This window comes from Thunnus thynnus, chromosome 24 (assembly GCF_963924715.1).
Source record: "Thunnus thynnus chromosome 24, fThuThy2.1, whole genome shotgun sequence".
In the NCBI taxonomy this organism is placed as follows: Eukaryota; Metazoa; Chordata; class Actinopteri; order Scombriformes; family Scombridae; genus Thunnus; species Thunnus thynnus.
In genome coordinates this window covers 4,758,875-4,771,605 of record NC_089540.1, presented here as the reverse complement: position 1 = coordinate 4,771,605, position 12,731 = coordinate 4,758,875, and the positions used below count along the sequence as shown (strand labels likewise).

Below are 12,731 nucleotides of genomic sequence, written 5' to 3'. Positions count from 1 at the left end.
CATGTAATTTTTCACTGCCATAAATACTCTTGAGAACAAGAAACATTAAAGAGGGAAATCAGGAAGCTTAGAGCAGAAGAAATTAGTCCAAAAAATGTATTTTGCTGAGTCTATTCCATTATCTAAAAGAAACTAGGCTGATCAAAAGAATTTAGTGCTCAGTGACATATAGAGGTCATACCATTTTCAATTTGCAAGAGTGTTTGTTGCTTTGCATCTATGACTCTCTCATCTATGACTGCTAATAAATAAAACAATTTGTATAGGTGCAAGTAAAAATTGACTTTGCCCCTCTAAAATTGTTTTACTGGGCAAGTGAAAACATTAATGTTGACCCCTGGAACCACAAATGTCAAGTTCGTGGTGGTGCCAGAGGAAAAGTCAAGAGATCACAAACATCAGTGGGATACATCTTCTTGGAACCATGAATGTCTGTACAAAATCTGGCGTCAATAAGATTTAGAAATATTTCATTGGATAAATAAAAAGTATGAGCGGCAGGTGGTGCTAGACGAAAAGTAAGGAGATCACCAAAGTCACTACAGTTTATCCTCTGGGGACCATGAATGTCTGTATAACATCTCATGACAATCAATCTGATAGTTGTTGAGATATTTTAGTTTGGACCAAAGTGGTGAACCAAACGACTGACCAACATTGCCGTCCCTAAAGTCATGCACCAAACGTGTGGCTCTAGCAAATGAAACTGTCGCTACTGTTTGACAAACCAGACAGCAGAACTTAATCTAAAGTGAAAAAGTTGTTATGAATTAGTGAAGGTCAGTACAGTAGGAGTCAAACAATAGAACAGAAATTAAAGCAATGTATCGGCTGTAACTTTGGAATAAAATGTGTTTGCAGTACAACTCTGGTACCTAGGTGTTCATAATATACTTCAGAATCACTAAAGCTGTGTGGTTGATAAACAACAACATAATGGAAGTTAAACAGCCGAGAGGCCTCCGATTGTGCCCACGCCAGGAGCCAATCACAAGCCCCTGCAATGATCTGTTGTTGAGCATGAAAGAGCATCTATTTGAAATGAGATATAGTATTGTCCAGGAATGAGTGTTTCCATTTAACATCTACTGTTTTAACCAAGCTAACCACATTTAAAGGCATGGGAATGGGGCTCTCAGTGTGACAGCGGCGCAGCTCCTCAAAGCGCAAAAGCTCTCAACTCAGGTGGCCACTTGGCAGATCGGATGTGAGGATTTGGAGGGGAGGTCACAGAGGAGCAACATCAGGAGTGTGGGTGTACCAGGTGGCTCTCATAATTGTTTGACATCCTCTTTCTCTTCTCTATTCACACTAGACGGAGCAGCTATGCTGGACAGATCACTGCCAACCACAGAACCCTATCGCCAAAAACATCAATACTGGACGACTCTGTCAAAGCTCAGAATACGTTCAATGCCAATGGTTTCTTTTCTCTTAGCGTCTTGCTCTCTGCAATATCTCTGCGTAGCAAGTATGGTATGGTTAAGGTTAGGGGAAAATATCAAGAAAAACAACAAGATCAGTCATCTTAGCAAGTGCCCCAAAACAACATATATTTACATTCAAGTGACAGACGTCCTCTAGTGGCCGTCGTACATATAAATTACGCAAAGGAGGAAATCAGGCGATGTTATTATAGAACGACAAAGCTCAGAAAGCAATTGTGACTGTTAGCCATTACCTCACCCGCTACAGTAGTTCAACAACCTGCCCTGTCCTCATCAAGCCTCACACGGATGAATTTAGATGTGTGTGACCGGCTCTTGACCGCATGAAGTTAACTATAGTTGACTTTTCTCTCCTACTTTCTGTTCTTACTTTTCTGCCTCTACTTGTTCCTCTCCGTCACCTCGTATCAAGCACAAGACATTTAAGAGCAGAGAAGGATAAAAGATGACGTTTAACTGGATATTCTGACCGAAACGCTGTTAATTTCCTCAATCTTAATGTACTATATTGCTCCTGATAGTCCACGTTTTCTCAGTTTAATTTGGTTTTACAGTATCCTGGGGTGGTGTGTGTCCATATACATTATACAATCCTATCAATCTTGGGTTCGCAGTGCAGTAGACTCTGTCATACTCTTACATCAACTTATTGCATAAGACAGCAGCATACATCATGTACTGAGCAATTTAATGGAAGAAACTGTAAGTGTAGAGTAGCTACTTTTTTTTTTTGAGCAAATAGTGCTGTTAGGCAAATCGTCGCACTGTGCTCACATAAACAAAACTCATGTCCAGTGACTGACAATTCATTTAACAGGACAAACATCATCCTCAATCATCCTAATGGGCCACACGGAGCTTAACAGAGATTCAAACATAACCTTTTCCCTAGTCCACTGTATACATGCAGACCTGGTTTGAAAAGCTTTTTAAAAGGGCATATGAAGAGAGGTACCTTACTGGGGAATAAGGCAAACACAGATAATCCCATTAGTGCCAAGTGGTGGGGAATTTAGATGTGCTCATCTGAAGGCAGCTCAAAAGATATTTGGGCTATATAGTCATCAGTTCTCATATCTGACACTACCAGCTATGGACAATACTGAACAAAATATCCACCCTGCTCAAAAAAGGCATTTTCTACATTAGTTAAATACTATAATACAATATGGCACACAGCAGTTGGGATATGGATTCAGGCTTATATCTGTCCCTGTAAAAATAATCCATTTGAATACCTATGCAGACAATAGGACTGTTAGACTAATTGATGCCATGCCCATAAGTAAATGGAGGTATTAGTCTGACCCTTAGGTGTTTCACAGGAAAAAAAAAAAAAAAACATCCTGCTTGCAACATCTTCATTTTCTCACAATTATGAAGGCAAAGTAATGAATGGTTTTACTATAATTACATTTTGGTTGTTTCATTATTGAGAATAGCTTGGAAACTAAATACAATTCATCTCCAGGGAGGATTTTTTTTTGTGTGTTTGTGTCTTCTTTGGGATAACTTACTTTTTTTTTTAAATTTCCGCATGACTGGTGTTGTGTTGAATTTGACAGTAACGGTGTGACCAAACCACAAAAGAAAATCTAGTTTCCTAAATGGAATCTTTCCTATAAGCAGAGACGACGTGGCTATAATTACAATCTTCACCTCTGATTGACAACATTACTGTATGTCAGATAAATTACTCCACGTGTCACCTATAATGGAAATGCCACAGAGGTTAAATGAGGCCTATTAATTGGGTAACCCACTTAAACCCCTTTTTTCCCCTCCCTCCACCAGCCTCGCCGTTATCTCATGTGATCTGATCTGCTCTCCGTACAGCGGTTCACCGTTCGAACAATATGGAAGCGCTGCCGTGCACTGCAGCAGCTAACCTCCTCTCTCCTCTTCCTGCCTCATTAGCATGCTGCTCAGGGATCTACCCATTCATAAAAGGACTGTCGTGGAGTGGGCCGGGCATCTCGAAAGGGACAAAACCCTCCCCAAGGTCAGCGTTCACAACCGCCGCAGGAAGACACAATGGCGGAAATCACACGTGAACGCATCCGTGTGCAGCTCCCGTGCAACCTAGACGGGTGAACAATGCAATGCACTGCAACAATCTGTCGTCATTAATGCACACGAGGCTCTGTGAGACACACACACACACACACACACACACAGTGTCGGCTGATATGAACAATGAGGCTGACAAAGGCAGCGAATTTAAAAAGTATGAGGGATCACAGGACATTCGTGCAGATGAGATAAACCACATTGAGACTGTAACATAACTGACAGATTTGGGGATGACAGAGTCTGTGTATCTATGTCTTGTTGTCAAGTAGGAGGCACTGTGGGATGAGCGAGAGAGCAAATCAAAGCTACAGAGGTACCCGTATGTGAGCCACTTCCACCCAGTCAGCCATCATAATCACTGCTGGTTTGATGTACACAGACAAAACACAGAAATATAAAGAAGACATCTGGAAAACCAAATAAAAACTACCCCACTGATACATGATGATGTATCTGCATGCCAGTATTAGAATATTATCCCTTCACTGATGAAAGGATAACTGATGTGATAGATATGTTGCTGTTTGATTGATTGCATATTTAGTGTAGAGCTGGTCAGTGAGATATAGACTGTCTGTGAAAACCTTAATTGACTTAATAATCTTTTTGTTTTATCAGATTCATACCGATATGATCAGTATGCATGGCTATATTATTACCACTCTCATTAATGGTGTTCATTTCAATTGGACAATGTGATGGCCTGTCATTGCTCAAATTTGAAGGATAAAAACTGGAATACCTTACTGTTGTTTCAATGAAAATGGTCAGATTAGAAGAATGCATAGGAATGGGCGATATGGGGAAAATCCTCCATCACTGTATATGTAATTATCTCACAATATTGACATGTATATATTGGGATATACCTGAAAAATCTATCGAGAAACTGCTTATGGATAAAATGACCAGACAGGCATGTGGTGTTTTTGGCTAATCCTGTGAATCAAATACCTCATGAATAAAAAAGCAAATCATCACATTGATGCAAAAATAGTTAATAACTCAACCCTGTTAACATTATCTTCTCAATGCTCCACTGTGTTCACAGGCTAGTTGTTAACTGTGTCTGTCTGCTGTGTGGAGCTGAGCAGAAGGGTTTTTAGAGATTTTTCACTGAAAACAGCTGTCTGTTGCTACTGGAAACAACCAATCAAAATGAGCTGAAAGACACTAAAACGCTTGATAGAACTGAGGGGAACTGATATGAGATGAGATAACTCTACGGTTCGTCACTACAAGCAACGCATTTCACATACAAGTAGTCATTTGATCATAAAAATATTGAATATAGCAGCTTTAAGGAATAGCTACCAAGGTATAAACCCTATGGGAGACAGATACATATATATTAAAAAATGTGAAATAGTATTTTAATATATTAGGCCTCTCAATATGGGCTTTCTCCACTTTCAACAGTTAATGAAATTGTAAGAGTTGATAACTTTGTTGTGATAACAGCCAATAGGAGGCAGGTATGACTGCTAACAAGCTCTTCAGTTAACTGAGGGCTAAAACCATTAGGTGATTAGTCAATTAACAGAAAATTAATTGTTGACAATGTGATAATCGATTAACCATCATTTAACAAGCAAAAATGCTAATCATTAGCTGATTCCAGCTTCTCAAAATTTGAGGATTTGCTGCTTTTCTCTATTTTATATGATTGTAAACTGAAGGTCTTTTGGTTTTGAACTCTTGGTCGGACAAAAGAGGTTATTTGATGATGTCCCCTTGGACTCCGGGAAACTGTGGTGGACATTCTTCATTATTGTCTGACTTTTTGTAGGCAAAATGACTCATACAGATATCTGAAAGAGTAATAGACAATGAAAATAATCATACTGGTTTACATACTGGTTTTGAAAGTGACTGACCTTGTTACACATTATTAACTTTTTTGGTGAGATTTAGTCATAAAACTCTTGCACTCTGTCTCATTTAAAGCTGGTATATTTGTTTATGATGTATATATTTATCTGATATACCTGATTATGGTTGTTTTTTTTACTTTTATTCCTGTTCTTGTATCACCTCAGATGCACGTGACAAAAAACTCAGTTGTGCAGAGATTTTTTTTCAGTTATTTAAAGTGAGATTTTGTTAAAATGACAGATTTGTTTTTCCAAACGTAGAGCTGAAGCCTTTTCCAAACCCTGAGAGCAAACGCATTACTTCACAAGACTCCATCTGTGTTTAGATTTTGTTTCAGAGCCCCCCATCTGAGAACTGATATCCTTGTCGTTACACATCATTTACAGCAGAACTACATAACTGTATGGAAAGAGATAACAGATGAATGTAGGAACTTTAACATTGGTCTCCCTAAACCGTGCATCCCCCTCTTCTAAAACACACACACACTTACTCCAAGGTCTTATGGCGCAATCAGACAGGTTCAAATAACATGATGTCTTCACTGAGCTCAGGCGCTGCCCTATTTTGGTTGAAGGAGCTGCCCACTATCAAATGAAGGACAAGTGAACGTGGAGGGCTGGGTGCAAATCAATAGGGATCAACCTCTTGGTATCGCTGCCACCCGTCCCTCAGGCTCAGAAGAGCTCAGATCAATGCAGATGTGTGCGGTTGACAAGGATCTAAAGAGAGAGGACGCTGTGGACGCTGTCCTCCTTTCCACTTGCACACAACACCGGCTAAGATTAGACATTCAATTGGACCTGAACGGTGGGGGAGTGCGGGGAGGAGACGCATGTGTGCACAGAGCTCTCAGTGATTGTGTTTTGAGATTATTTTACATCATAGCAGTGATGTAGAGTAGTAGTAGTACAAGAAGCAACATGATTGGTAATAGTAGCACAAGGAGTTTACAGTATTAGAAGAGGTAGAAGTAATAATCAAGGTAGTAGCAGTAGACGTAGATAGAACTGTCCAGTTCCAGAAACTCCATAATTACTTAGCCAGGTGCTGCAAGTTCCATCTTTCAAATTCACAAATGAGTGAAATTACCAGGGAGGATGAGACGCCTGTGAAGCCAATTCATTACTTTTCAGAGTGTTTTTGTGTAAAAATAGAGATATTTTTCTCTCATGCTGTGGTCGTGTCAAGTGGGGACATTTTCTACTTCTGAGTGGGAAAGATCCAAAAGTCCCCTTGAACTCACCATTCCTGGTGGGAAACTCTGATACTTCTCTGAACTCCTACGTTTCTGTAAATGTTTTCTCCAGGGCAGGATTAACCCTCTAGTCTAACAGGCCCCCGGGGCAAAAATTAGCTGTGGGCCCTCAGGCTGTCACACTCTCTGCTCATGTTGTATGTATCAGTTATAAATGCATAATTATTTTGTGCTAGCTTGATTAAGTAATTTGGGTATGTGCACCATGTAAACTGAAAAAGTACAGGCTTTTAAATAACATGGGGTTTCAAAGTTAGGTCATAATGCATGTGTTGCCTATCATTTCAGCTCCTGTTGTAATTTAGTCGTACATACAGTAGTAACAAACAAATAAGTAAATAATCAAATTACCACAAACTAATTGCCACATGACATTTCAGTCTGGGGCCCCAAAGGTAGTTGCCCATGTTGCCAAATTGGTAGTCCATCCTTGGTTGCTACAAAAAGCAACATGGCAGCATGATGAAATGATTAGTCGGTTAATCTATTAGTTTATTGGCAGGAAATTAATCAATAACAACTTTTCATCTTTATAGTAATGTTTTCAAAATGTCAAAAATTCACTCGTTCCAGCTTCTCAAATGTGAAGATTTGCTGCTTTTCTCTGACTGACATTATTGTAATTTGGACTAATTGATAATTTTGCTTTATTGAATTGTGATGAGCATTTTCCACTATTTCACGACATCTTTTAGATTTTAATTGGCAGATGAATTGATAATGACAATAATCTTTAGTTGCGGCCCTAATTATTTTAACTGTTATCATTAGTGGGTTTGTTTTCAATGGGACATTTTAGTATCCTCTGATTGTCTAACTGTGAAGAATTTCAATGGTTCCAGCATCTTAAATGTGAATATTTGCTGTTTTGCTTCATCTTTTATGATAGTTAACTGAACATCTTTGGCTTTTGGACTGACAAAAATAAACAAAAAATAAACATCACGCTGGTCTCTGGGAAACTGTGACTAGAATTTACAATATTTTCTGACATCTTATAGACAATTCAATGATTACGCAGGTAAATATACTGCAGATTAATCAATAATGAACATAATCATTTGCTGTAGCTCTAATAACAACAAAACAGCATGTTTAGCCTTTAAAGTGGACTTTTAAGGTTGTCCTGGTGCTACAGACTACTGGTGTTTTTCACAAATATGCTCAGAAATGCTTATGAATAGACCCTAATATGTAAGTTATTACACTGCAGACTTCTGGCATCACAGGTAGGAAACCCAACATTACATAAGGTGAATATAGTGCTGTGAGTTTGCTGTGAAACTACTAGCGAGTCTGACATTTTGGTTCACACTTAGGATAAAAAAAACAAAAACAAACTTGGAAAACACCGCCGCTCGGCCCAGGTTTAAATGTTTGGAGCCGCGGCCCCGCTGTTAAGATGAATGGAGGGTTTTCAGAGAGTCAGGTGATGGAGGATCCCATTGTGAGGAACAGCACACTGGCCGTGTCCACTGTGTGATGTTTCACCTCAGGCTAGAGGAATCAAAGCACCACCTGCGGACCACAGAAGCCACTCTTGCACAACAAACGCTACTCTCCATGTCAAATATCCTCACTTGAAATGTCAGAGATCTTCCTCTTGCTGTGAGTAACCAAACACGCGCTACACCTGCATCGACTGTTACCCTACACTGAGACTGCATGTTTAAATGAGACAATGAGGCAGGGGTACACAGTATTTGTTCAATCTTTTTACACTTGTCAGCTCAGTGTATAATCAAGACATATTTAGAGAGATTACATATGCATCTGTCTGAGCCGGCACACAACCTGCACTGCTAGGCTTCCCCAAGGCAGGTAGCCATTAACTCAACAAGAGCTTGACATTATCGTTTGAGTCACTCTGCTCTCTCTGTAACGCTGCCAACCACATACACAGGACTTGAGCAAACCTATAATCACGAAGGTGAGAGAGATGGGTCATTGTTAAAGAAATTAGCAGCTTTACTTAAATGACTGTTTTCCCTCCAAATGCCAAGAGGTGAGCCTGGAGAACGCGGAAACTGCTGCGCGCCTCAACCTGAGACTGGCAGCGGATAAAACATGAGTATGAGTTTACTGCCGAGACGTTGCTAATGTGATGCAGCAGAGAGGCATCTTCGGTTGACATCAATGGAAGCGTCCCTCAGTGACTGATACCTGAAGGCAAAGTCGGGGGCTTGGCAGCTACAGTCTGGATTTAACTATATCTTTAAAAAAAAAAAAAAAAAGCTGCATTCACCAGCGTCCAATACCATCACTTTTTCTTCTCTTGTGTAGCATGTGTGCATATTTCAAAGTGGACAACCGACTAACCTTGAAGTTAGACTGAAGTAGCTTAGGTTAGGCTTTACCAACTCACAACACTTATAAAAGCCTTGGTATGCAGAGAATGTTTAGCGCTATCAGGATATAAAGCTTCCAGCAAAGAGGATTCATGTAAAATATCCAGAACCATAAAGTAAATGGTTATAACAGTGGTTTTCTGTTTTTTAAATAAGCAACCCCATGAGATAAATTAAAATACAGCAGTCTCCTGGTCCTTTGTGTACACACACAGTGTGTGTGAGCATGCGTGAGTGTTTACATAAGTGAGAGTGTGAGGTCTACAACCATATGAATGCTGGAATTATCTTGCCTAAAAAGTCTGTGTTGTCTTTGCCAGGATTAAGACATCCAACAGCAAAGACAAAAAGGAAGGGGATATAAAAGAATGTGAATCATTGTTTGATGAACACACACACACACACACACACACACAAAGAGAGAGAGAAAAGGGATTTGTCTTCATGTGTGTTTTCTATCTCTAAATGTAAGCTAGCCTTGCAAACTAGGCCCAGCTCATGAGCATGTGGGTCTATCTAAATCTAAATGCATTGGATTCGTATAAGCAAGCAGATGGCCTGATTAGATTCGCGCTTTTGACGCCTGTGCTTGTCTCTCTGCCACTGGCTGGGTGAATGGAGGCCATCTGGGATTGGCCAGGGCTTCTGTGAATGGAGCAGGGGAGCGCCATTCAGCACCGCGGACAGCTCCGCGCTGCCATGGAGCTCTCCGCGGTGCTGAACGCCGCTTTGGTGGCTCAGCGTGCTCACAGCGGCCACACACACACACACACACACACACACACACACACACACACACACACACACACACACACACACAAACAACTCTGACCGAGGCCTTCGCGTTTCCTGGACACCCATTACAGCCCGCTATGACCCAGCTTCGACTATTAGAAGCTGGTAAACAGTGCATGGTAATCAAACAGCGAGCTCAGGCCTCGCTGTGCGGCTTTCAGCACACCGAAACGAGGCCTATAGGTGCGGACCGAGTAATGAGCAAATACAAGTCGGAGAGAAAACAGCCTTCCGCCACATTAGGCAGGGAAACCACCTCTTGACTTTATTGAAACGCTCTCGATATGGAGTGGCGCGGCCATGATGAACACCTGGCGGACTGCGACAGCACACATAGGACACACAGGCTCCCAGAGTTGTTTGCATATGCCAACAGCTTCCTTACTGCCCATTAAAATGTTATAAACGCTCGGCTGTAAAAACTCAGGCTATAGTGCAATCCTAACAGCCCTATCGACCGGCTGATCAGGCAGACTGTGACCTGAAGAAGCGCCAGGCAGGTCCTCAATGTCAAAGAATGAGTGTGAACTGTACAGGGGGGGACACAGAAGCGGATCTGGATGCTGAAAAACAGTAGCAGGGCCTCCATCTGCACATTAGCATGGGGCCTAAAAACACAATGAGGAGATGAATGAACATGAGGCCTGGAGCCGGGAGTCTCCTTGAATCTGTCATCCGTCTCCATGGCGACAGGAGGAGGAGGAGGAGGAGGAGGAGGACCAAAACTGGCATCTATCCGGGCCCAAATCAACAGATGGCCACCACATCACCCCCAAACACTATCCCACCACCCCACCACCACCAACACCACCATCATCCCCCCCACCCCCCACCCCCAACCCCCCTCTCCTTTGCAGCCTACCTTGCACTGCTCCATGCACGTCCTCACTGAATATGCCCCAGGCTCATATTTCTGAGTCAGGAGCTCAAAGTCCTCGTATTTCTCCTGGGCGTGCTGGTCGTAGCGCTGGTACGCCTGGACGCACAGGCTGCATCTGGTCGTGTCGCCATCGCCGAGCACGTCGAGGCTGCAGTTCAAATTGTCCGGACTTGTCGACCCGTAAAACAAATCCAGCAGAGAGTGGGAGTTACAAAAGGAAAGGTACAAATCGCTCATATTTACAGCCCGCGTCCCCTCTTTGTCGGAAAGGCCCCTGCACAAATGGTCGGCATCTGCGAAAGTAAAGCAGTTCTTAGATAAACTATCCTGGTGGCAAGTTTCAAGCCGCCACAAATGTTTGGTAGAGTTTCCTATAAAAATAGCATCTGGTTTTCCTCTGAGGCTGCTGTGTGCTGAGTGGGTCTGGGGTGAGAGGGGGTAGGAGGATGCGAACTTGTCCCGGGTCCGGGCCAGTTTGGCCTCGGCGCAGAACCACAGGTGATCAGAGAGGAGGATGGTTAAGAACAAGAGGGATGCCAAGGACAGTCGCCATCTCTGCGCCCTCTCTGAGTCGGTGAATGGCTTTTGGTTGTCGCGGGGGGGCTCTAGCCAGATTTGGAAGCCGTCGTCATCTTCTTGCTGCCAACACGTCCCAGCACCCCTGGTCATATTTTGGGAACCGGCCGACTCCACCGTGGGGGCTCCTCTGCCGCAACAGTCATTGACGTGGGGTCCGCTTCGCGTTTTCCTCCCCTCAAGTGTCGGGTGGTGGGTTGTCCCGGCTTGCCTTTGCGATCAGCGGTAATTCCCATTAAAATGAGCGTGGGCCGGATGGGAAATTAGACGCTGGCGACCACGGGCCGCATCCTCCATGGCTGACCGGTGAAGCCGCTGTCCTCCCGTCCGCCCCGAGCTCCGCGCCGCGCCGCTCCGCTCCTCTGCGTAGCCTCGACTCCGTTTTTAGAAACACTCACCGACGCGTTTACGTTTCCCCCGGCCTCGGTCGTGCAGGGACAAGGGCGCTATCCTCTTCCAACATGGCGAAGCTGTGTGCCTTTGTGTCGGCGGATGGGCCTACAGCCTGTAACAGACCTCTTTTCTTTTTCAAGCCCTCACCGTCTTCATCTCGCTGCCGTTGTCAAGTTGCCGCCATGTTCGCCAAGAGACGGTGTGTGTTTGCAGGAAGCTGCGTCAAGTCAGCAACAATAACTAACGGTATTTCCGGTCTCAGCATAATAAATAAAGGGCACACACATGCCAGTGTGATTTGAAAGTGGAAGCTTTTACCCCTGTGTGTGTCCTGTTATCTAGGCCAGTGGTTCTCAAAGTGGGGCCCGTGGTCCTTGAGGGGGTCCCAAGCAAAAAGGGGAATAATTTATTTTCACTGTAATTCCATTCATAAGTAACACAGTGACAGAATGTTTGACTATTTTGGTCATGGGTTTCATACACTTTCTGCTATAAAAAATCTAAAAGCAAAAATCTTATCAGATGGGGGTCTGTGGTCTAATTTTTGTCAGTTAAGGGTCCTTGATGTGGAAAAGTGAGAACCACTGATCTAGGGCAGTGCTTCACAGCCTTTTTGGTGTGTGACACATTCAAATGAAGCAGCGTCTATTTGTAACTACTCATCACAGATTATGTGTTTAAAGTGGGTATTTCATTTGAAGGACAGAGCTCTGAAGTGGTGAAAGTAACCAGTATCTCACAGGGGGAAACAATAGCAAAAGTCAGGAAAAATAAACATATTTTTATGTAGGCCTACCGGAAATAATTAACTCTATTATTACCCTTCAGATTTATCTTGTGGTCCCTTGGGGGCTCCTGACCCCCAGGTAGGAACAAATGATCTTGGCTATACTAATGGGGTCCTACAAAAGCTGAAAACGGTCACGCTTGCAATTATTTTTTTCATGCTGTAATCTTGAGATCACAAGTTAATTTATCTTGTTATCTCGAGGAAACAAAGGCGGATTTCTCAAGATAATGAGATGATTTACCACAAGATTTATTACGGGTGGAGCTCATTCTCATTTGTTCATTCCTGTCTTCTC

At 42.7% G+C, this 12,731-nt stretch overlaps 1 protein-coding gene across 1 annotated transcript in view; it reads right to left on the bottom strand.

The window, feature by feature from the left end:
• nalf1a (NALCN channel auxiliary factor 1a) overlaps positions 1 to 11,858 on the bottom strand; it is a 34,708-nt gene extending 22,850 nt beyond the window's left edge. The window contains exon 1 of the mRNA XM_067583346.1: positions 10,660 to 11,858. Within this exon, the coding sequence (XP_067439447.1) occupies positions 10,660 to 11,346 (687 nt within the window). The 5' untranslated portion in view covers positions 11,347 to 11,858. The remainder of the gene's footprint in view (positions 1 to 10,659) is intronic.
• Positions 11,859 to 12,731: the final 873 nt, after the last annotated feature.